We start from the raw sequence: 22,562 nt of genomic DNA on the forward strand, positions 1-22,562 counted from the left end.
TTCAGAGTGCCCTGAGCACCCTCATCTAACAAATTCTCTGCTGCTGCAGGGCTCTGAGACAGCATTGATGCCCTATATCTCTCCTATTTTCTGCTCCGGCACATACTACTTTTGCTATATTACTGAAGGTACTGCATTTGTTTAACGGCATTGGGGTGCGCAGATGGTGTCTGAGAGCCTTTAAAAAAGGGTGCTTTTGGGAGTTTGTCTTAATGTCTAAACATTAATCAGGGATTGGATTTGACTTATGTTTTCACGTTCTTCTTGTGCTGCCATGATCCTGGTCTCCAACCCTAACTCCAATCTTAATCACAGCCATGTAAAAAAAGCTGATAGGTCAGGAACTATGGTGTGTAGGGTATGGAAAACGAACCCTTTGCACTTACTTATTTTTTGCTAAGTGGGAAGTTACAGATTTAAAATCCTAGAGGCGTAATGTCAGATCAGATCACGTGAATGAAATATGGGCAGGCGTTTACAAGAATGCGATATTACCTTTAAATTTTACGTATGAATTTGTCAGTGGCACTGCCACAAAAAAGAACTACTATGTGACTTTTTTAATAGAAGATCAATTAAGCAACACATTAAGAAAGTGTAGCAACGTATCTAACTCTGCCTACCGTTTACTTTCACCCGAGCAGTGGTCTTCAGTTCCCCCGTGCTGCAGGTATATTCCCCAGAGTCTACGGATTTGACATCTCGAATAATGAGCTCTGCCACAGTGCCGCACTGCTTAAATTCATACTTCTCACTGGCATAGAGGACAGTGTCTCCTTTCATCCATTTCACTGGGGTATTGGGTTTGCTGAGCTCACAGGTCAACTTGACTTGTTTTCCTTCTTTAGCTTCTTCATTTTGGAGCTCTTGCTTAAAAAGGACTGGCATTCCTGAAAAAAAAAAAAAAAAAAAAAATACCATTGCAGATGTTTAAGGAAACACATGAGATTGGAAATCACTTTTTCTATTTTGTTTCAGACTTTGCTAGTCAGATAGAAACCCACAGGAACAGAAAAGCGCTAACAAACAGATTCTTACAGCTCACATCTGGCTGTCAGCTCTCTACAGCAGTAAAAAAATATTTGAGACCATATGCTTTTTTTTTTTTTTCCTTTCAACCACTATCTGTGCTATTGAAGACATCACGACTACTACTGTTGTCGTTATTAGCATTAGTGGGCAGACTCTGCCCTCTTATTAATGACACAAACAGCGTGTTGCAGGGTTGCAGATGGATGGCCAGAGCTGGACCACTGGCACAAAAACCATAAAACTTTACTGAGGCCAACTTGCACATAACACAGAGGACACAAAGAAATGGCAAAGCGCTTTCCGTAATTACCAGCAGTACTGACTTATAAAAAAACCCCTACAACATATTTTTATCAGACATGAATACCGACTTAAAAACAGCACAGAGCATACACAGAGAGGAAAGCACAGCTGTACGTGACGGGGTCGCTGTGGAGATTCCTGTGCAGGCTCTATCACAGCCTGGGATTCAAGGCTTTAAGGTGAGCTGGTGTAGAGAAGGCACTTAATGGGAAAAAACCTCCACTGAAGTGTTTTCCCTTCAAGTCATGAAAAAAAACCCTAATTTCTTCCTAGCTTCTGCTGTCTTACAAATATTCAAGTCAGCTACTTCATCACAGCAAGGTCTGTGATGCAGCTGTCCTGCGGCTGTTGAAAAACTACAGCTTATTATTCCTTTACCTCCACTTTGGGACACTTGGTGTCATGCGGCTACTGACTTGTTTTCTTTTTTGCTATTTTTGCATTCTGCTGTTCTGATGTGACCCTAATAGATAAAGGAAAGCTACAACACTGTAATTTGTTGTGGGCATCCTTATGACTTGACTCCTTCCCACCTACTGGTCATCTGAATCCATGTGTTTGAATCTTGCATCCACCAACACCGTTCTTTGTGAAGGGGAAAATGAAGCTGTTGTTTAACATTCATTATGAGCAGGGTTTTTTCTAGCAGAAAAATTCCTCTTCATCATGGCTGAGATCCAGGTCCTACTAAAGTCTGCACAGATCTTTCTTTTTTATGTAACAGGTATTGGGAAAGCATCCTAGTACTAATGGAAGACATAGAAAATCACCTCTCTTCTTGTTATATGATCAAGGTCTTCTCTCTCCCTGCACAGCAGATCTCAGCCTTACGTTGACTTGTTTCTTTGTGCTCTAGATAAATACCGTGAGCATCTTGCCTCTCCTTTTCATGCTCTGAGGTTCAGGTTGACGATTCCATTCCAACAACTCAAATGCTTTTTGTTCACACTGACTTCTCTAATCCAGGTGCAGCTTTGGATCAGCCCCTCCAGAGCACGTTAAGAGCTGCATGCAGGATAGCCCTGGCCAGGCTAAACCCAGACTGTGCCATTAACAGCCTCCCTGTATCTGCTCAAACCTGCCCATGTGAACGAGCAATTTTGCTCACAGGAACCACGGTCCTCCTCAATGTCAGACTGGAGCAGGGACTCAAGACAGGCTTGAGCAATTAGAAGGTGGGTAGCAGATGAGCCTGGTTCAGACCCAACGCTTACCTAACATATGTGGTGCTTACACAAAATGCTCAAAGGAAGTAAATTAAAGTCTCATGTGTCTAAGAAGAGAACGTTTTCTCCAGCTCAGACAACAACGCTTCAGAAAACAACCCTTCTGATACCACCCATCCTGCCTTTGCAATCTCCCAATCTTTGGAATAAAAACTTTGGGTGCACTACTCAATAAATTTGTCTGCCTAAAGCAATCACCTAGACAAACGTGGGTGAATGAGCTGCCTCCTTGGAGAGAGCCATCAGTGGAGACAGCTTCAGAAGACAATTCATCCTTTCTCTGGATTACCTCTTCGGCTGGGTGGATCTCCTACAGAGATGCCCACTCTTTACTGACGCATTGCTCTTTGCTCCAGGGAGCTTAGGCTTTTAACTTTCACCAAGCTAACATCAGGTTAAGATGAAAGATTTTCCTGTTTCACATTCTGTCACCTCTCTGGGATGCTGTCCCAGAGGACTTGAGGAAAACCTCTCCTGCACTGCGGTGCAAAGACATGAGGTTCCTTTTCGGTATAGTTTCATGTTTTTATCATTTCAATTTATTACTCTGACCTCGGTGTTAGATGACGAGTTAGGACCCAAACCATCACTCCAAATATTCTTACCCTTGACAGTAATAACCGCACTACTTTTAGCTGCTCCAGCCTCACACTCATATCTGCCACTGTCTCTTTCTTCTGCCCTGTGAATGACAAGCTTGGCTTCAAATCCCGACCGGCTGATGTTATACTTGGAAGAATTCCTAAGGCTCTTCCCATCTTTGCACCACTTTACAGGGCTCTCTGATTTGGAGGTTTCACAGTGAAGGATCACATCCTCTCCCTCAGTGACTTCAGTATCAACCAGCTCCTTTGTGAAGACGCAGGGCTTCTCTAGAATCACATAAAAACCGTCTGAGATGTTTCAGAAGAGGGGTGGATTTTCAGTTCACAAGTAATCTGTGAGATTTACATCCGAGATTACTTGTATCAAAATTACAGGTCAAGGTTAGTAACAAATAATTCAGTGTTCATGACTATAAAGCTCTCAGGCAGGCACCGGTCATGCCATAAAGAGTTGCTTAGGAAGTACCTAACGCCATCTGAGAGAAACTGAGAAGAAAATAGCCCTGCTGAAGAACATAAATAATATCTCTCCTGCATCTTGATAAACATGAACAAGACAGAGACACGATTTTCCTAAAAACTTTTCCATGTGAGCTGATTAGTTTAAACCTTCTAACTGAATGCAGAAAAGTTAATTCTGCATGAAGGGAGGTGCAATACAGGTTTCTTGAAGCCAGACATCTAGAGCAGGTCTCTTCTCATCAGTATGTATCATCTGAAAACCAGGCAGATAGCCCAGCCTGGTCATGTAGGGTGTCTCTATAACCTCCGGGAAATGATAGACACCTCCAGAAAACAGATATTCACTTCCAAAATGGGTCATTAGGAGAGAGATTAACCGCTCTCTGGAAGTGCTTTTCTTTCTACACAGCTTATAGAAGTAGTCTAAGCTTGATACCAATAGCTAAATTGGCCAAGGTAGATCTTATCCCCCCTAGCTTAATGCTTTTTCATTCACAACAATCTAATCAATCAGAAAACCCAAAACCTGGTTTTGGTACCATAGCACCACATGTTAGCCTTACCAAAAGGAGTCAGCCTTTTGCAAATAAGACCTTTCATTGGCCTTCAGAAATAAATAAATAAATAAATCTGTTCACATTTCTGTAGTACAGCAAAATTTGGTCAAATTTTCAAATTTTGAAAAAAAAAAATTCTTTGCAAGAAACATAGTGATTCTGAAAAGAACGAGAATATGATCTGACACCGTGGAGACTGGGGGCCATGAGAAATGTTTATGTTTCCAGTAAGAAAACACCTCTCTGATCCTGCACTCTTGGGCTGTTCGGCATTCATTTTCCCCCCTCGCTATAGAAGTAGACTAAGACTGCAGTTTTAACTCAGTTTAACTTTTCCCGAGACAACAATTCACTGTCAACCACGAATAGCAGAGAGCACACATAATGTTGCCTTTTGAACAATGAAAACTAAATCAAAAACTTATTGGTTGCACTTTTTTTTGTTTTAAAAAAAATAATTGTTTTCTCCTCATTTATCATCACCCTATTGGCTCAGCTCAGGGAAAACTGGACCAGGCATCCAAGGTAGCATCACTACAGTATAACATTCCCATCTAGGGTCCAATAAACACTCGGAGAGTTGTCCAGGATTACAAAGTGTTCACTCCCCAGCCCTCGCTTCATTATATAGGTAAAGCTGCTCTTGAATATATACATATACATATATGATGGGGCCAAATTTGTAGCATTTTTGTTCCTTTTTTCACCTACCCACATTAACCCATACTTATTTCTATGCAGTCTTTCCTCTCCTGTAGTTTCTTATGATTGAATTACCTTTAACAACCAAACTGGCAGATGTTTTCTTATCACCAGCTTCAAATGTAATGACCCCCGAGTCCTTCAGTGAGAGTTTTTTCAACGTTAGCAGGTGATATCCACCAGGCTGAGACTGGATGTCATTAAGTTCATTGGTATGGAGTGGGGTTTTATCCAAAAACCACTGCACTTTGCTATAGTCTATGGGAGAGATTCTGCATTTGAAACTGGCAGATTCTCCTTCTAACACAGTGACATCTTCCAGGTCTTCTGTTATTAGCACTTTCTGGCCTGAAAGGAACATAGATATATCAATTACTGGAATCTTCACTTTCTAGCGTGAAAATAGATATGGAAAACTCCAAGATTTCCCATGTGAGTAATTCAAAAAAGAAATATGTTCATGATACAGAAGACTACAACACAATTCCCCTGTTACTGAACATAAAAAAAACATTCACGGGAAGATAATATGTACTGGACACACAGCAATATAGGAGGAAGACAACTTCAAAGCAGCAGAACACATATAGCAGAATGAGTAGCCAGTACAACGCAAATCCAGTGTTATAAAGTTTCTCTTAATGGAACTACCTGGAAAGGCTGAAAGGATGCAGCTCTGATCACATCACTGGGCTCTAGACAACACTAAGAAGATGATCTCTCCCATGGCAACCCCTCTGTTTTTCTAGAGCGAATATGACTTGCTTTCTATGGGATAGGACCACCCACCCCCCACCTTCTTTTATCTTATTTCAACCATGAACGCAGTGGGAAGTGGAGACAGTGTCTGACTGCAGCTTTAGGAAAAGGAAACAGAAACAACAGCCCTGAAAACCTGTCTGTGCAGATACAGATAGATATACACCTATCTAAAGAAATAAATAAAATGATCACTGTATACCAAGCTACATCTGCTGTTGTTCCTATTTACAATACCAGTACAGGGAATTTTTTTAACTTTTTTTCTTGAGCTTTGTGAAAGAGAGGTATTTTTTCCACTCAGAAAAGTTGGCGTTAGAAACCTCACAGCAAATTCAGGTAGCTCAGCTCCTGAGGCCATGATGGCAATGAAGCTCACTTCTTTGCTCCTCAAGGCTGCTCTGGCAGATAATCAGAGCTGGAGGAGTTTGGCTTTACCCCATAGTCTTTAATAACTAACTATAAGTGGACACCGCCACGGCATCTCCACATGGTCATTCTTGAATTGTTCCTCCTATGCTCTTCATCGTTTCATCTATTTCAGCTGAAGAGTTTCTCCCAGTTGGGGTTCCAGTGAGAAAACCGTGAGAAGCAGTAACCACCAGACCTCACTCCTTCCTCTTAAACACTCGCCCTGTTGCTAGAGTTGTCCACCACAGGTGATTCACTGCCCATAGCATCAAATAAAAGCTGCTGGGTTGTATTCTAGGTACAACTCTAGCTACAGCTCTGGGTTGTACTTTAGCTGGACATTGGGTTGTACCCTTCACCTCTAAGGTGCAGAGGGACATTAAACACTAAAACGTCCCCGGAGCACTCCTTCACCCCTCCCTTCTTAGAAACCACTACTGGAAAGAGGCATCGAGGGACGTGGAGAAAAGCCTGGAGGCAAAATAATTTTTTCCCTTGTCTGATAAGAGGCACTCTGAATCATATCCATCATACGTTCACGCAGGAACACCAGCCTCTCCTCACATCGTTTTTTTGGGTTTGAAATCATACACAAAGTACTCCACGTGTAATTCCTTCAAATCAACAAATTGCTCAGCACGTCCTGCTATATTTTTGTCCACGTGGCCTGCGTGGTGTATACAAATCATGAATGAGACAGAGCCAGAAACCAGTGGATCTGCTCCCTGTATGCTTAGAAATAGATCTGCCTGTGCATATAATGTTTCCTGAGGGAGAAACAGGACGTACAACCATATTCCTCTCATACCTACCTTGCACGACTAGCTTGGCTCTGGACTGGGCATCACCAATGTCGCAGGTGTAAGTGTCACTGTCACTTTTCTCCAAGTTATTTATGGTCAGCTGCAGGACTTGTCCTTTCTGTGTGATCTCGTATTTCTTGCTAGCCCTGAGTTCAGCTATGCCTTTCCTCCAGACCACAGAGGATGCAGCTTTCTCACTCTGGCACATAAAAACTGCAGTTCCACTTTCATCGACTTTCAGATCTGAAAGTTCCTTGACAAAATAATTAGGTTTTTCTGGAAGGAAAAATAAAAATAAAAAAAAAGAAAGAGAGAGAGAGATTTGTCACCCAAACAAGTCCTGTGCATACAGAACGGTCTTAAAGTCCCCTCTGCCCCGCCTTGTAGAATCACAGAATATAAAGATGGAAAGGATCTGAGAAGATCACCAGGTCCACCTCATGCCGCAGGGTATATCAAGATAAAATACTTCCAGAAGATACCTGGAAAGTTTAACGCCATTGTACAGGTGCTGGTGAGATCTTATCTGGCAGAACGCATACAGTTTTGATCACCCATATTAAAAAAAAAAAAAGACTAATTAAAACTGCTATTTTTTAATGGCTCATTACATCGCACATAAGATTCTTCAGCACCTACAAGGTGTTTTTGTAGCGTTTTATTTAAAAGCTTTTAATCCATGACATTTTTTGAAAGCTGAAAATTGATCCTGTTCAGGGAGAGAGAGAGAAGAATGTCTCCCACAGGTCGTAGGTATCTGTAGATATCTGACCTTGCACTGTGATCCTGGCTTTGGTTTTCGAGACCTCTGTCTCACAGGTGTACTCCCCACTGTCCTTGACCGTGGAGTCATGGATGATCAGAATGGCTCGTGTTCCCTCTTGGTGCAAGTCATATTTCTGGCTTTTCCGGATCGCTTTGCCATCCTTGTACCACCTGATGCTCATGTCAGGCTTCGACAATTCACAGCTCAGGCTGATGTCCTGCCCCGCCGCTGATGTTTTATCCTCCAGCTGTTTTGTAACTTCAGTGGGTTTTTCTGAAGGGGGGGGAGAAAAAAAAAGAGAGAACTTTGAATAAAAATCATGATCACTATATGGTTGTGGCTTTTACAATTCAAATATCCAGCACGTTTTCACATTCCCCACTGAATGTTTCATATTATGTTAGGAAAGGGAGGGGAAAAGCAGTCTTGCTCTTTAGTATAAATTAATTGCAGTTATGGGCTCTCAGTGAATATTAATGATTGTTTACAGGAGCTGAGGACTTGTCCTGATGGCATCCATTTCAGGGGATGTCATTTTGCCATCACTGAAGCTACTGTAGGCATGCACTTAGGGTGGGATCTACCTCACTAAATACAGACATCTATGCTCTAGAGATACGTAGCAGAGGCACTCACTCCACTCCACTGCCAGCAGTAATCTGCTAAATACAGGCAATAGAATTCAAGAAACTATTTATTTTGTCCTAAATAAGACTAACTGGATGACGAACCATGTCTGAAAACTACTTATTTCTTCTCTCCTCTGACTCCCCAGGGATCCCTGGGTGATTATCTCAGTCGCGCACAGTCTGGGCGGCAATTGTCTGTACAATCAGACTATGCAGTGTATTCTGCAAATCTTAAACATCTGTTAAAAGTTTCAGCCTTTCACTTGTTTTTAAGAAAAATTCTCAATGCTTCAAGGCTCACAGAGAAGGCTGCTGTTCACCTTGATGATAACAAGAGTTCGCCTTCACGGTTCACTGATATACCTTGTGAAAAGACACCCAAGAAATCAAACCCCAGAACCTTTCTGATCTCATTACCTTTCACAACCAGAGAAGCCTTGGAGGTGAGACCACGGGCAGTGAAAATGACTTCCCCAGCATCATCAGGAATCACACTTTTGATATTGAGCGTATATTTCCGACCCGTGTTAGAGGCTTTAAATCGCCCACCGCTTTCCACTTTGTTCCCGTTCAGTGTCCAGTTGAAGTCATCAATGCTTTCATGGGACAAAATGCACTCAAAAGTACAATCTTCCCCCTCCTGGATTTCGGTGTTCTTCAACCGTTTGGTGATGCCAATGTTCAGTTCTGGAAAGCAAAAGGTAGGTTAATACAAGGAGAAAAATCTTGCATGATTAACACGAGTAGTAGTATTGATGTTTTCATCTCATGAGATTGGTTTATCTGTAGGACTGGCAGGACAGGACTGCACAGATGTATTTGATATGGGAAGGGTTTCTCAGACATTATCCACTCAGAATCCCCACAAAGTTATAAAAAAACCCAGCCACAAGGATTAGAGGACAGGCTGAACTGCTGGGTTCTTTAACAGACAATGTTGTCCTACTTTTGTGTTCCCACAACGGACTCTGAATTAATAGCTCAAAAGTGTGAAACACAAGCTGCTTGGGTGGTTTTTTGGGCGTTTTTTTGGTGGCTGGTTGTTTTTTTTTTTGTTTTGGGGGTTTTATTTTGAGAAATTATTTGCTCTTCTGGGAGGATTTCTGCACCTTAAGGATGCTTAGGAATGAAACATTGTCGCTACGTTCTTGACATGTGATTTTCACTGAAACACCAGATACACTTACATCAAACAGTAACAGACATCACTATATTATGCGAGGCTTATGGAAGAGTAAATTTGAGACAAAGTGACCAAGCCCACTCACATTTGCTGCACCCCTTGTCTGGCCATCGACAGCAATACTTACCCTGAACGCTGACCTTTGACTTGGCAACATCAGTGCCAATATCACAGGTGTATAGACCCGCATCTGTCTTTTCAAGGTCATGGATAAGGAGGCACAGGGTCTTCCCAGACTGTATCTGCTCATACTTGTTACCAGAAGTGAGATTCACACCATCCTTTTTCCAAACAGGTTTGACCTTCTCTTTGGAGGCTTCACATTCCAGTTTAATCACACCTCGCTCCTCACCAAAAACATCGTCCAAGGACTTCATGAAGACAGCAGGCTTCTCTGAAGGTTAAGGGGCAAAACAAAGAACAACCAGGATATTTAAGTTGAGACATTTTCAGTCACTATCAAATATTTGCTACTGATACCAATGCAGAACATAATGCAGTCTCACACGTCATGACTGGAACGTGCTTTAGGGAAATCAGAATTTATTAAGAGGAGGGTGCAGGGAGGCAGAGATGCAGCCTGCATTGCAATGAACAGGTAGTGAAATTCCGTGCTGTAATCGTGGCCTCTCTTACAACTGCACACCTATGAGATTGCAAAGCCTCCTTTTTCTCTGTGTTGAGGCATCTGTCAGGCACAGGAGGTCATGTCACGGGGAACGGGGCTTGGACCAGTCATCTAGGGCCCTATGGAAGGCCAGAGGGACGGCTTCACACTTCTACAGAACAGCTACTCAACAAGATAGACTAGACTTAAGGAAGCACTTGTCTACATGGTGGAGGAGCAGAAAATGTTCTCCGGGAACATCCTTTCTACTTACAGCAGTCGACAAGTGGAAAGGGGTCAGGTGGTTAGAGGCAAAGTGTGTGAAGAGAAGTAATTGGGAGGTAGGTCTTCTAAGGCCCAAGGGCTCGCACTGCCTTTTCATGAAGCAGGATTCGTGCAGTAGGAGCAGCAATAAAAAAGAGATATGCTGCACGTTCTCCTCACTCTCCTGAACATTTTTGCTCCTGCCTCTTTTTTTGTTATTGTTTCCCTTTCCCTAATTTAAAATATATTTGACACTGAAGATATTTATACAGGGGAAATTTTTGACCAGACATAAAAGAAAGAAAGTGGAAATCTTTCAGATTCTCTGAGCGGATAAAAGAGTCAAATTATTCAGATACTGAGAGAAGAACAAATTAATCATGATCAGGAGGCAAAATGCAAAGGAAGTCAGAGAGATTATTCTCCAAGAGGCTATGGAGGACATCAGACTGACTTCCGAGAGAATGGCTCTGAACATTTCCCACTCGTGTTTCCAGATACACGAAGGAGTTAATTTAAGATAACAAATCACTACGACAAAGAAAATGTGATTTTGAAATTTTGGTAAGAGTTTTAACTCGTGTTTCTAACATACCTAAAATAATTCATGCAACATACTGTGGCTTAATTGATGCACAAGAACATGGTAAACCACAGTAACCCAGATGTGTGGCTAAACTTTAAGGCATATTAAGGACAGTCACAAACTGTCTTCTCTTTGCTGAATCAGTTCAACTCCAGAACTGATGTAACTAAAGTGTACCTCCAAGGGTAGGGCACACCTGGAACTCAGCTTCTTGCAGACAAAAATCCTTATAGACAACAGTTTATAGAGTATATACCATTGAAGAGACCTACAAGTAGAGGAAGTTGCTCTCAAGACTATCCTGATGACAAAAAAAAAAAGGATGCCAAGTAGCTAGGGAAAGTTTTGTCATGAGACCAAAACAGTCTTCCTTAGAAAAATCATTAGCTACAGTAAAAACTCACATTGGAAGAAAGCCCTTGCACACTTATTACTCGGCCCCAGAGGGGTGAAGCTTACGAGCCAGATTGCTCCATGGATACGGTAAATAATAGCTCCTTTGTGTCTCTAATTTAGATTCAGGAAGGTGTGATGATGACCCACCTATCACCTTTAGATGTGCGCTCTCTGACACTTTGTCTGACTTCATTGTCACTGTGCCAGCATCCTCAGGCTTGACCTGCTTCATCGTCAGCGTGTAGCAATTGCCAACATTCCTGATGTCATTGAAATTGTTGGTGTAAAGGAGGGTGCCGTTGAGGAACCATTCCACATCCTCATCGTCATGGGACAGCTCGCAGGAGAAGACAGCGGAACTCTCTTCTTCAATTTCCACGTCCTGCAGATGTTTGAGTACTTCTACGTTGCGGGCTGTAGGAAACCAAGGTACACCGTCACCACTGTTACCATCAATCGTCACCACTGTTACCACAAACAGATTTCATAGTGTTTAGAGTTCATTAGATGGTTTAGTCTGGTCTCTGACCCTGTCACACCGTGGGTCATTACGTTTCATTTACTTGGCTCTGCATTTAGGCCAACAAAAAAAACATCCATTAAAAAGACCATATTGTTAGAGCCCTCGACTCTCTTTTTTTACTCATGAAACTTTTTTGCTTTTTTATTCTTTTTAATTTAAAAATGAGTAATTCTTTCTAAAATGGTAATGAAATTCCAGTGACGTCTAAGTATCCCACAGAGCTCTAATCCCTGTGTGCTTGTCACTGCCCATACCACACACATGCACTTTATAACTAAATTATCCCTGACTCCCTGCCAGGAAAACACAGAGAATGAGATGAAGACAGTGGGTTGAAGACAAACAGCAACTACAAAGAAATTAAGCAACAGGATTGTTGCTTAGCTCAGGAGCAACAGGACTGAGTTCTTTTCTTTCACAGTCCTTGGCCAGAGGCTCCTCTTTGCAGTTTCTCCACTCATGAAATGCTGTTTTCTCAAGGACGAGCTAACTCGGCGGAAGGTTTGGGAGTATTAAATCATTTTGTCATTTGGATGGACCTCTGTAAGGCCAAACTCTTACCAAGAGCTGCTCTCTGGACTTCTGGAAGTCATTCAGTGGCTCACCTACAAGTCTTGCTGAAAGTGTCACAATGATCATCTTTTCTTACAGTTTCACCAGAGGTGAAGAACTGGCTGAAAATAGTGCCATACCAGGAGGAGGCAGAACATCATTATGAATAACAAATGTATAGCAGATATAAAAGCTGACACAGTGGCCAGGAATTTAAAACCACTACCAAGATCACCAGAATCAGAGGCCTGTAGCAGTTTAACATAAAGGGTATTTTTTAGCAAGAAGTACCAGACTTCTAGTTCCTCAGATGAAACGGAAAATAACGTGCCCTGAGAAAGACACATGAATTTCTGCCTTACCCAGATGGTGCCCTTCCACATGCATTACCTGCTTTGTGGCAAGCGCTGGGTTTCCGTATCATGGAATATCAGCACAGTTCACTTAAGGTATTGCATTTACGTAAAATTAGGAGAAGAGAACTGTGGGACTCTACCTCTACTTAAGAAAAGAAACCCAGATTAAAGTACTGAATCATAAAGGTATCATAGAATAGTTTGGGTTGGAAGGGACCTTTAAAGGTCACCTAGTCCAACCCCCCGAATTGCGCTGGGACTTCTTCAACTCGATCAGGTTGCCCAGAGCCCCATCCAACCTGACCTTGAATGTTTCCAGGGATGGGGCATCTACCACCTTTCTGGGCAACCTGTTCCGGTGTCTCACCACTCTCGTCATAAAACATTTCTTCCTTATATCTTTGCAACAGGCAAGCCTCCCTCTTGCAAAGCACTTGTACCTTCAACAGTCAGCGTGGCTTCGGTCTCGGCGTTTCCAGCCCTGCACTTGTACACACCAGCATCTTCAGGCTTCACCTTCAAAATCTTGAGCTCTGCTGAATGTTGCTCCCGCTTGATTTTGTACTTCTCAGAGGGCTCGATGGGCGTGTGGCCCTTGAACCACTTCACGACCTTTGGAGAAGGCCTGAAGTCACAAGACAGGATGACGGAATGGCGCTCCAGAGCTGTCTTGTCCTCCATCTTCCTGGTAATCTGTATGTGGTAATCTGCAAAGTAGGTTGGGAAAGAATCATAGAATAGTTTGGGTTGGAAGCGACCTTTAAAGACTATGTAGAACAGCCCCACCTGCAATGAGCAGGGACATCTACAACTTAATCAGGTTGCTCAGAGCCTCGTCCAACCTGACCTCGAATGTTTCCAGGGATGGGGCAACTACCACCTCTCTGGGCAACCTGGGCCAGTGCCTCACCACCCACATTGTAAAAAATTTCTTCGTTATATCTAGTCTGAATCTACCCTCTTTTATTTTAAAACCGTTACTCCTTGACCTATCGCAACATGCGAAGAAGAGGAAAGTTTCTAATCTGTATTTCATGCCAATTAATTTCATGTATGTCATTCACAACCGTTTTGTGAATTGCTCAGAGGATGCTATAGGTTCCTGTTACAGAGCTGATTTGATGCTAAACCGACATGACGATCTACAGGGAATGCTGGGTTTTGTAAGATAATACTGTGTATTAACTACCAAATGCATAGTCCGGTTCTGGTTTCCGTGTTTACTGAATCGCTCTCTAATTGAGGACTTTATGCAAGTAAAAGCGAATTAAAGACAAAACAAGGACTTCAGGATGCAACTGGAGATATTTACTGTGGTGACAGCAGAAGATAAAAAGCCCTGAAGCTTTGTCCCAGATCAAGTCAATGACAAAATGGATTAAGTAAATGAGCTATCAAACTTGCCTAGTTCAGAAATGGGACAAAATAAACTCTCCTGGCAAATCGCATGTTTTGTCCTCCCTGGTAAAGTCAAGGAAAAGAAACAAACACCACCAGTCTTAGCTCAATAGATTGGAATATCAGGCACTCCAAATTCATTTAATTGGATCCCTTCCTGAGACATTGCTGTCTTGTTTAGTGCATCCAGCATTGTGCCCAAAACCTCGTAATTGGGAACTAAGCACATCTTCCAGGCACACATTCATTTCCAAGACCCCAGCCAGCGGAGCCTGCACATTAGGCAGTACGTATGAAAAATTACTTTCCAGGGACTGTGAGAGGGAGGATCTCTCATGATCTAATTCAAGCCCAGGCCGTATCACATTACCTCTGACAAGCAGGTTTGCTGTGGATTTTGATTTGCCAATGGAGAACTGAATGGTGCCTGTCATATCAGCACTGGTTTTCAGTATCGTCAGCCGATGGATGGTGCCTTCTTGCTGCACGACGATGTTTCTGCCGGCCTGTAAGACTGCTCCACGTAGAGACCATTTGGGCGGTTTCACGGATGGAATGGATATCTCACATTCAAAGTTGGCTTCTTCTGGCTCAGTCACATCCTCATCGCACAACTCCTTTACGATATTAATGGATTGTTCTGGATGAAGGATAGAATGATAAAGCAGGGATTTAGGAGTCACAAAAGAACGCTTTCATTAGCATCCTGTACACTCATGCCATTCTTTATGCATTTGAATACTACACTTACTGGCTCAAAATGCCTTAAAACATCCTTTCTTTTTTTCCATAAAAATAAACATATATTGCTGGTCACGGGTCAGACAGTGAGACTGTAAGAAAGCCTCAGGAGAATCTGGATCTCCTGTTTCCCAGTCCTATTTCTAAGGCCACCTTCCTATCCTGATATCAAACACTTGGCACTATAAAATGGGGAAAAAAAAAAAAACTTTCATTGAAATGCAGATGTTGATAATAGGAAAGAGACTGATTAGCTACAGCAACTTTTCCCTGAACAACAAACTTTGTCCAGCACATCTGATCAGCTTCGCTGGAACAGGAATTTTATCACTTTCCTTAGGAGAATATACCATATATTCATTTTACAGGATGATCCTGCTTATCACCCTAACTTATCACCCTAAAAATAAACAATATCAAGTGAATTCAAGAAGAACTCAACACAGAATTACAATAGTTTTAAGTGCTATTGTGTTTTCAAAGTAAATGACAAGGGCTTTTTGAATTGGCCAATCCTCCTACCAGTGCATCCTAAAGGGGAAAAAATGGTTTACTACCTTCAACAAAGAAATTAGCACTGCTTTTGTCATCAAAGGCATCACAAGTGTACGTGTCCTCATCTTGATAATCCGCATCGTTGATGATGAGTTTCCGATAGACACCATCGCTCACAATTTCGTATTTTTCACTGGGGTGAATTTCAACGTCCTTTTTATACCATTTAACTTTGGCATTGGCACGAGACACCTGGCACTCCAGGAATCCCCGATGTTTTTCAAGAGCAATCTTATCTCGCAAAGGCTTCACAATTTTTACAGGCAGCTCTAAAAGGAGTAAAAAAAGATGGAATAATCAGTTTCCATGAAAGGTGCCAATTAAAACCTCATTAGCAATATTTCTTTTATGTTCAGTTATTTGGATGATGACAGGAATCCCTGCTACGCTAAGCACTCAACTAACACACAGCAAGTAAAGAGCTAATTAAGGGAAACGTTTTATCCCTATTTTCCCCCTTGAGTGGCTGAACTGCCGAGATAATAGGTAATTTACTCAACACCACACAGCAGTGCCATGGCAGAGCCAGAGGTTGATCTCAGATTTCCTGAGCTCCTCATCAGTGTGTTAATTCCAATGTCTTCCTCCCCTCTGTCTTTATCACACTGTTTAAGTTAAACACAAAAGAGATGCTGTATTCTTTTTAAATTTACACCAAAAAGAGAGAATGCAGGAGAAACTCAAGCTACAGCTTTTTGACCCTTGAAGTTCAAACATGACTTTTAATGTCTTAAGGTACAAAACCCCTGAGAAAATAAACTGCAAAAGTAAATTCCCAGGCTGATATTTCACATTCAGTAGGTTAGGCAGGAATTTTTCTTTCCCTGAAACTTCTAGGTCTTGTTTAACCTTCTTGACATTAAAAGTAAAGGAAGTTGTTTGGTTTGTAACATGAGAGCACTTAAGCAGTATTAGCATGAGAAGCATAATTACCTTTTACAGTAAGCTGGGCACGAGATTCTGCCTTTTCCGCTACAAATTTGATCTCTGCTGCATCTTCGACTTGGACCCGCGTGTAAGTCAGCGAATAGGTCTTTCCTGAGAACAGAGACACAAGCAGACATAGTTTCTCCTGAGCAAAACAGCTTCACTCTCTGAGGCACACCACCAGGTTGAGCATCATTCATCTGGTTTCAGTGCATCACCACCTGCTCTCACGGCAGCAACGCCGACCCTTCCCCTATGGCTACGTCCCTGTACTAAAAAGATAACCTAACCTCAGATCCTCCAAGGGCTGGTTGAGTGTGGTCCCCACCATCTGGAAAGGACTTGAAACAGAGGACCCCACCCACTGTCAGATGATACAAATTCCCACCCACTGCTGGCAGCATGGGATGGTGGGATGACACCAAATTTGCCTTATTATGGTTCCCACCATGTGACTGTCCCAGCCTAGCTGCAGCCTCAAAACAAAAGGGAACTTTCTGCTGAAGCTTCTTAACTGATTTTGGAGGACAGACCCTTCTGCCGAGTCTCCCCTACCAGCACCTAACTCCAACCCACCCCCATTTGAGAACGAGATTCCCCCTTTTACATCCTACCATCTTGACGCATTCTAATATTGTCGGCAGCCTTCAGCTTGTTGTCATTTTTGTACCATTGGGTTTGGACCTCATCATGCGAAATCTCACAGACGAAAGACGCGCTCTCATATTCATTCACTTCCACATCTTCCAGTGGTTTAACAATCTTGATATCTCGGGCTGTGAAATCAGAGAGACAAATATTGATTTGGGGTTTTCTCCATAACTGAGTGTGGTGTGTTTGCCTTCCGCATACTTGCATGGAAAACCTGGGATTGTGTTTTATTCTAGACAAGCCTCCCTTCCCGGGTAGTTTCTCTCTTCAACACAGTAAATACACTTTATGCTTGAACCTACAGGTAGAACTACCAGCTACAGTGGAGCTCACTGCAAGAGGATTTTTTGGATGCTGGAACTTCATACAGATTTTGAAAGAAGTTAGGCATATTAATGAAAGAAAATCTGCAAAGGAAAACTAAACACAAGGCTACAATCTCTCATGTCACTATAACCCTGTCTCATTCCTATGGTTCTCTATGCTCTCCTCTGACTCCATCAGCCACATGTCCCACCTAGGAGATACCTTTTCTTCAGAGTTCCCCGAACTCCACATAATCCTCTCCCTCTGCAGCTTTGGACTAACTTATGGCAGAACTGACCCATATTTCTGTGCTACTGCAGCTCTTTCCTTTTGCCTATCAAGGGAAGGCCTTGATACACCTTGGATCAGCCTCAGAGCAGAGCTCAGACGCAAACCACAGCCAGCATTCAAATAGAAACCCATCCCAGTCGCAAAGTCAGGGAGAAAAAGGGGAGTTCAGCGGAACAATGGAACAGGACAGATGTACATGAAGATCATGCTGAACCCAAGTGGCCACATGAGGACAGCATCTAGTAAGCAATAAGAAAGAGCTGATCTGTCTTTTCAGATGTCCCTCTGGAAAATAACATCTGCCAGGACACAGCAGACCGTTCAGTCAGCAGGCCTTCATCACTAGCTTTTCTAGAGAAGCTGTGGTGCTTCTGAGCCTGGTGACAAAATACATTTGGGACTTGACCAGTTGCACAGTGCAACACACAGAGAGAAAAGCTGTCTTGAGCAAAAAAGAGAGTTGCACTCAGAAAGCATGGCACTTCCCTTGCACTTATAACATAAAAGTAGGGCACTTCTTGAGATCATACCCAGGGCTCCTACAGTCCCTGTTCAGGCAAAGTCCCCCTGTGACAATGGCAGAAGGTCCCACCCAAGACCATGTCAGCACCAGCCATTAAATCCCTGCTTTGTGCCAGGCTGTCTGCTATTTGATAACTTGCAAATCTAGAAACATCATTTCAATTCCAGAGACCAGAAATCACTTATGATAAATGGAAAACCAAGTTAGCACCTCTTCCAAAAATACTACTCTCTAAGGACAGAGTAAACACAGGACAACCCTGCCAGCACTTTCTCACTAGGAAGAGAAAGTTATCCAAAATGAGTAATTGAGAAATACACAAACCATCCACAAAGCATTTCTTGCCTTGGAGTCAAAAATACTGCAGTAGATGTAATTTTCTGCTTTAGTCAAACATACCGTGAACCTTTAGGGTAGCTGATGTCTTGTCTTCAGCTGCTTCACACGTATAGGTTCCCTGGTCTTCATATTCACACTTGTGAATAATGAGGCTTCTCTTATTTCCCTGGGAAATAATCCCCACCATTTTACTTTGCCGGAGCTCCTTCCCATCCTAGAAGAGAAAAGGCCAAACCAGACCACCATCAACTCTTCTACGTTTGCAGCGAGCAAAGCAAACAGTCAGATCTGTGCTTACTTCACCTGTCTCATTGGACTTAATGGAACTGCGCTTACTGGAACACCTGCTGAAACTTCAGCACAGTGGAAAATTTGCAAGAAGCAGGAATGGCTGAAGAACACGCATAACTTTTGGTTGACCTTAGACCCCCATTTGAAGGCTTAAGGCACCGTACAGGTTTAACAATAAGCCCCTTCAGACATTACCTTGAATAAATGCTGTTTTCCTCATTTAAGGGAAGTATGATCTGAGCCCCAAGGAAGGTTTACAAAATGCCTGAACTGATCCCTGAAATGACTGTCAGGTGCAAAGGGAATTGAGGCTTCACCTTAAATCACAGTTCCCAATCCTGGGTGAGAACTGCTAGGTGTGAAGTGCAGCACAAGACTGCACTGCTATCAACACAGAGCAACAACAGCTCAGGAGTTCACCATAAACTCAAGAGCAGTTTAACTTTCAACCTGATAAATGCACTCAGTAAATAAATAATACTACGAGCAATGAACTGGGCAAGTAAAAGAACACAAGGACAAGAGAGCAATACTAAACGCTGTATAACAAAGGCTCAGACTCACGTCCCCTAGAAGTGAAATTAAAGGCTCTCATTCCCTTCCAGAAAAGTCAGAAATTAAGACACCACTATCCGTTAAGTGCTGTACCTTGAACCACTTAACATCCACGTTGGGCCTGGACAGCTCACACTCAAATGTGACCTTGTCCTTCTGAGTTACATTGATGTCTACCAAAGGTTTGCTGATTTTCACAGGCAATTCTGAAAAGAAAGAAAAGAAAAAAAAAAGAGAAGGTCAAGTTAGTGGGGAATAAGGTCTCCAGGACCATCTGGCAAAAGCAACAATCATAGAATCATCTAGATTGGAAGGGACCTTTAAGATCATCAAATCCAACCATTAATATAACACTGCCAAAACCAGCACTAAACCATGCTTCTCTGTACCACGTCTACCCATCGTTTAAATACCTCCAGGGATGGGGACTCCACCACTTCCCTGGGCAGCCTGTTCCAATGTTTGATAACCCTTTTGGTGAAGAAATTTTTCCTAATATTCAATCTAAACCTCCCCTGGTGCCACTTGAGGTGATTTCCTCTTGTCCCATTGCCTGATAATTGGGAGAAGAGACCGACCCCCACCTGGCTACACCCTCCTTTCAGGTAGTTGTAGAGAGCAAGGAGGTTTCCCCTGAGCCTCCTCTTCTTCAGGATGAACAATCTCAGCTCCCTCAGCTGCTCCTCACAGGACTTGTGCTCCAGATCCCTCACCAGCTTTGTTGCCCTTCTCTGGACATGCTCCAGCACCTCAAAAAGGCAGAGCCTAGCTTCCATGTTTAGTAAAACTTGTGAAAACAAAATCATATTGTTTTGAGCACATGATCACAATTTGCTCTGTGGACAATGATGTTACAATAATCCTGTTGACATTAGAAGGACTGATGTCCAGTTACTGGTGATGGTCCAGTGTTTAACATTCCTTGCAGTTACAAGGAAAGCTTGTTGCCCTCTTAAAAGCTTGCTCTCTGGGTCAAGAGAAGACAACGGTGTCCCACACCAACCAGGGCCTGAGTACCTGTCACAGTGAGTCTCCCTGATGAATGGATGCCCTCTGCTTTGAAGGAGAAGAGTCCTGCATCTTCAAGAGCCACCGAAGAAAGAGTCAGTGAATGTTTCTTCCCCAGGACACCAATACTGATATTCGGTGCAGGCTTCAGCCGAACACCATCCTTCTGCCAGGTCCCTTCCACGTCCTCATGCGACACCTCCACCTCGAAGGTGACGGTCCCTTTCTCGGAGACTTCGCGAGGCTGAAGACCTTTCACCAGCTTGATTTGCCTCACTGGAAAAACAACAGGGACAAGTTGGAGATATCACACCAACAGCCATAAAACAGCCTGAGGACTTCCAAAACAGATTATTTCCATATTCCTCATGAGGGTACCTACCAATTAATTGGTATCTGCCAATTAAACAACCACTTTTACAGGAAATAAGAGGAGTAGGGGCATTCCTGTGCTGGGTGAGGTGGTCATCAACCACCATCAGGAAGAAACACTCTAGAAGAAGATAACACCGTTTTATTTACACTGTGACCAAGATCCCTGTGCTGTACAGCAGGAGAGATGTTGCTGAAAATCCTCATTCTGCAGGCACGATTCAAGAGAAAGAAGATGATAATAGAGAGAACACAGAGCAAGAATGAACGAACAATACTGTTCAGCTTTTCAACAAGGATAAAACAAGGGAGCGAAGGAAGCAGCGAGGAAAGGAGAAAGCTTTAGTAAAAGGGAAAAAAAATCCACGATAAGGTGTGAAGTGCTCTGACACCTTCTAAGGTTTAGGGAAAAATGCATCCATGTTTTGGGTGAATATTACCTATTTCTACTACAAGACATCAGTGCCCTATGAGACAGTAAAATGGATTTAGTACTTAAACTTGTCTCACCTTTAAAAGAAATCATGTTGTCAATTAAAAAAACAAAAAAAAAATTCCTCTACAAAGCCATGAATTATTCACAAAAACCTTCAACACCCTGTGTCCCCTGGGAATATTTCGACCTTCCTAGAGCCTGTTCAGCAGAGATAATCCACATTCAGCCAGGATCTGAGCCCAAACCTGAGCGGGAGTGGGCTGAGGGCTCAGTTCTGTGGTCACGGCCTGGACCCAGTTCCTTGGCTGAGGACACCACAGCCTGACTGAGGCTCAAACGACTCCTGATGGCACCTATCCTTACACCACATGGAGGACAACGGGGAACAAACTATTTCTCCAAAGGTCCCACAGAGGTTATATGAATACACTATGACTTTATTAACACACTTTACTAACAGCAGAGTACTGTTGCCCCCGGGAGTGCAGCAGCAGGCTCCACGCAATGCCATCTCCTTACACCTTTCATGTCCGCCCTGTTGCTTGTTACACCTCACAGCAGGTTTAGAGAGGAGCCTACACGTCCTTTGCAGGGTCCTGTCCAATTTCTCTCTCAAGGAAACCACACTGATTCCTCTCTCATGACCTTCTCCGAGGTCACGTCCACTTAAGCCCAAATTTGCCCCAAGGACATGTCTTGACCCAGACAAATGAGGGAAGTACAGTCACTTCCAGCAGCTTGTTCTTTGCTTCCCAAACTAATACACCGGCTCTCCTGGCTTTGCTCACTAGAAGTTGCATCACTCCCTGATTTTTGATCTCATGTCGTGGCCAGTTCCTACCCCCCCAGGGTACCTCATTCTCTAAACTGAGCAGAGCGTACCTGCTCTCTCTCTGTCTGGCCTTTCCCCTAGCTTAATCAAACAGTGAACGGAGCAAGCATCAAACTGAAGTTATTCCAAGGAGATAGCGAAATGGACTTGCAAAAACATTAACTAAATAGCATAGCAATTTCAAACTCAGTAAGTGGCCTCCTGCATATATTCTTATCTGCTGTTGTACGTAGGATGGAAAAAAAAAATAAATCACTTCTCAAAGGTATTGTCATAAAGCCTCAACAGTTGGGGAATGGTAGAACTTTTACAGGATTTATTTTAATACACAATATTTTGTGTCCAGAGATTTCAAATTTCATACTCTTGTTCCCAGTATAATTTCTGCTATAATTATTTGACCTAATTATGCTTTTCCCTGCTGAAAGCTTAGAGGTGTATCAGAAGAACCACCACTTTACCCATTACTTACTTAAGTCTTCCACAAACATCTCCTCCTGGCCACAACTGAAAATTGATATTCAGCCAGATATGTTATCGGTTTGATCAGCTCAGTTGTTTTTAGGATCTCCTGGCATCTTAAGATCAGAACAGATGCTTATCTTTTGATGAAGC

The 22,562-nt window shown here is 42.8% G+C and overlaps 1 protein-coding gene across 17 annotated transcripts in view; it reads right to left on the bottom strand.

Annotated features, from left to right (window-relative positions):
- OBSCN (obscurin, cytoskeletal calmodulin and titin-interacting RhoGEF) overlaps positions 1 to 22,562 on the bottom strand; it is a 200,245-nt gene that overhangs the window by 116,454 nt on the left and 61,229 nt on the right. For 14 of the 17 annotated variants that reach the window (XM_054190392.1, XM_054190391.1, XM_054190390.1 and 11 more), the window contains exons 24-39: positions 20,317 to 20,583; positions 19,393 to 19,505; positions 18,514 to 18,667; positions 16,958 to 17,119; positions 16,350 to 16,454; positions 15,419 to 15,685; positions 14,491 to 14,760; positions 13,163 to 13,429; positions 11,439 to 11,705; positions 9,566 to 9,832; positions 8,673 to 8,942; positions 7,633 to 7,899; positions 6,870 to 7,136; positions 4,963 to 5,235; positions 3,167 to 3,433; positions 624 to 890 (exon numbers count right to left, since the gene is read on the bottom strand). In XM_054190392.1, the coding sequence (XP_054046367.1) occupies positions 624 to 890; positions 3,167 to 3,433; positions 4,963 to 5,235; positions 6,870 to 7,136; positions 7,633 to 7,899; positions 8,673 to 8,942; positions 9,566 to 9,832; positions 11,439 to 11,705; positions 13,163 to 13,429; positions 14,491 to 14,760; positions 15,419 to 15,685; positions 16,350 to 16,454; positions 16,958 to 17,119; positions 18,514 to 18,667; positions 19,393 to 19,505; positions 20,317 to 20,583 (3,750 nt within the window). The remainder of the gene's footprint in view (positions 1 to 623; positions 891 to 3,166; positions 3,434 to 4,962; positions 5,236 to 6,869; positions 7,137 to 7,632; positions 7,900 to 8,672; positions 8,943 to 9,565; positions 9,833 to 11,438; positions 11,706 to 13,162; positions 13,430 to 14,490; positions 14,761 to 15,418; positions 15,686 to 16,349; positions 16,455 to 16,957; positions 17,120 to 18,513; positions 18,668 to 19,392; positions 19,506 to 20,316; positions 20,584 to 22,562) is intronic. The other 3 variants (XM_054190395.1, XM_054190407.1, XM_054190399.1) reach the window with 2 other exon arrangements.

The sequence above is a fragment of the Rissa tridactyla genome, chromosome 2, assembly GCF_028500815.1.
Source record: "Rissa tridactyla isolate bRisTri1 chromosome 2, bRisTri1.patW.cur.20221130, whole genome shotgun sequence".
Classification (NCBI taxonomy): Eukaryota; Metazoa; Chordata; class Aves; order Charadriiformes; family Laridae; genus Rissa; species Rissa tridactyla.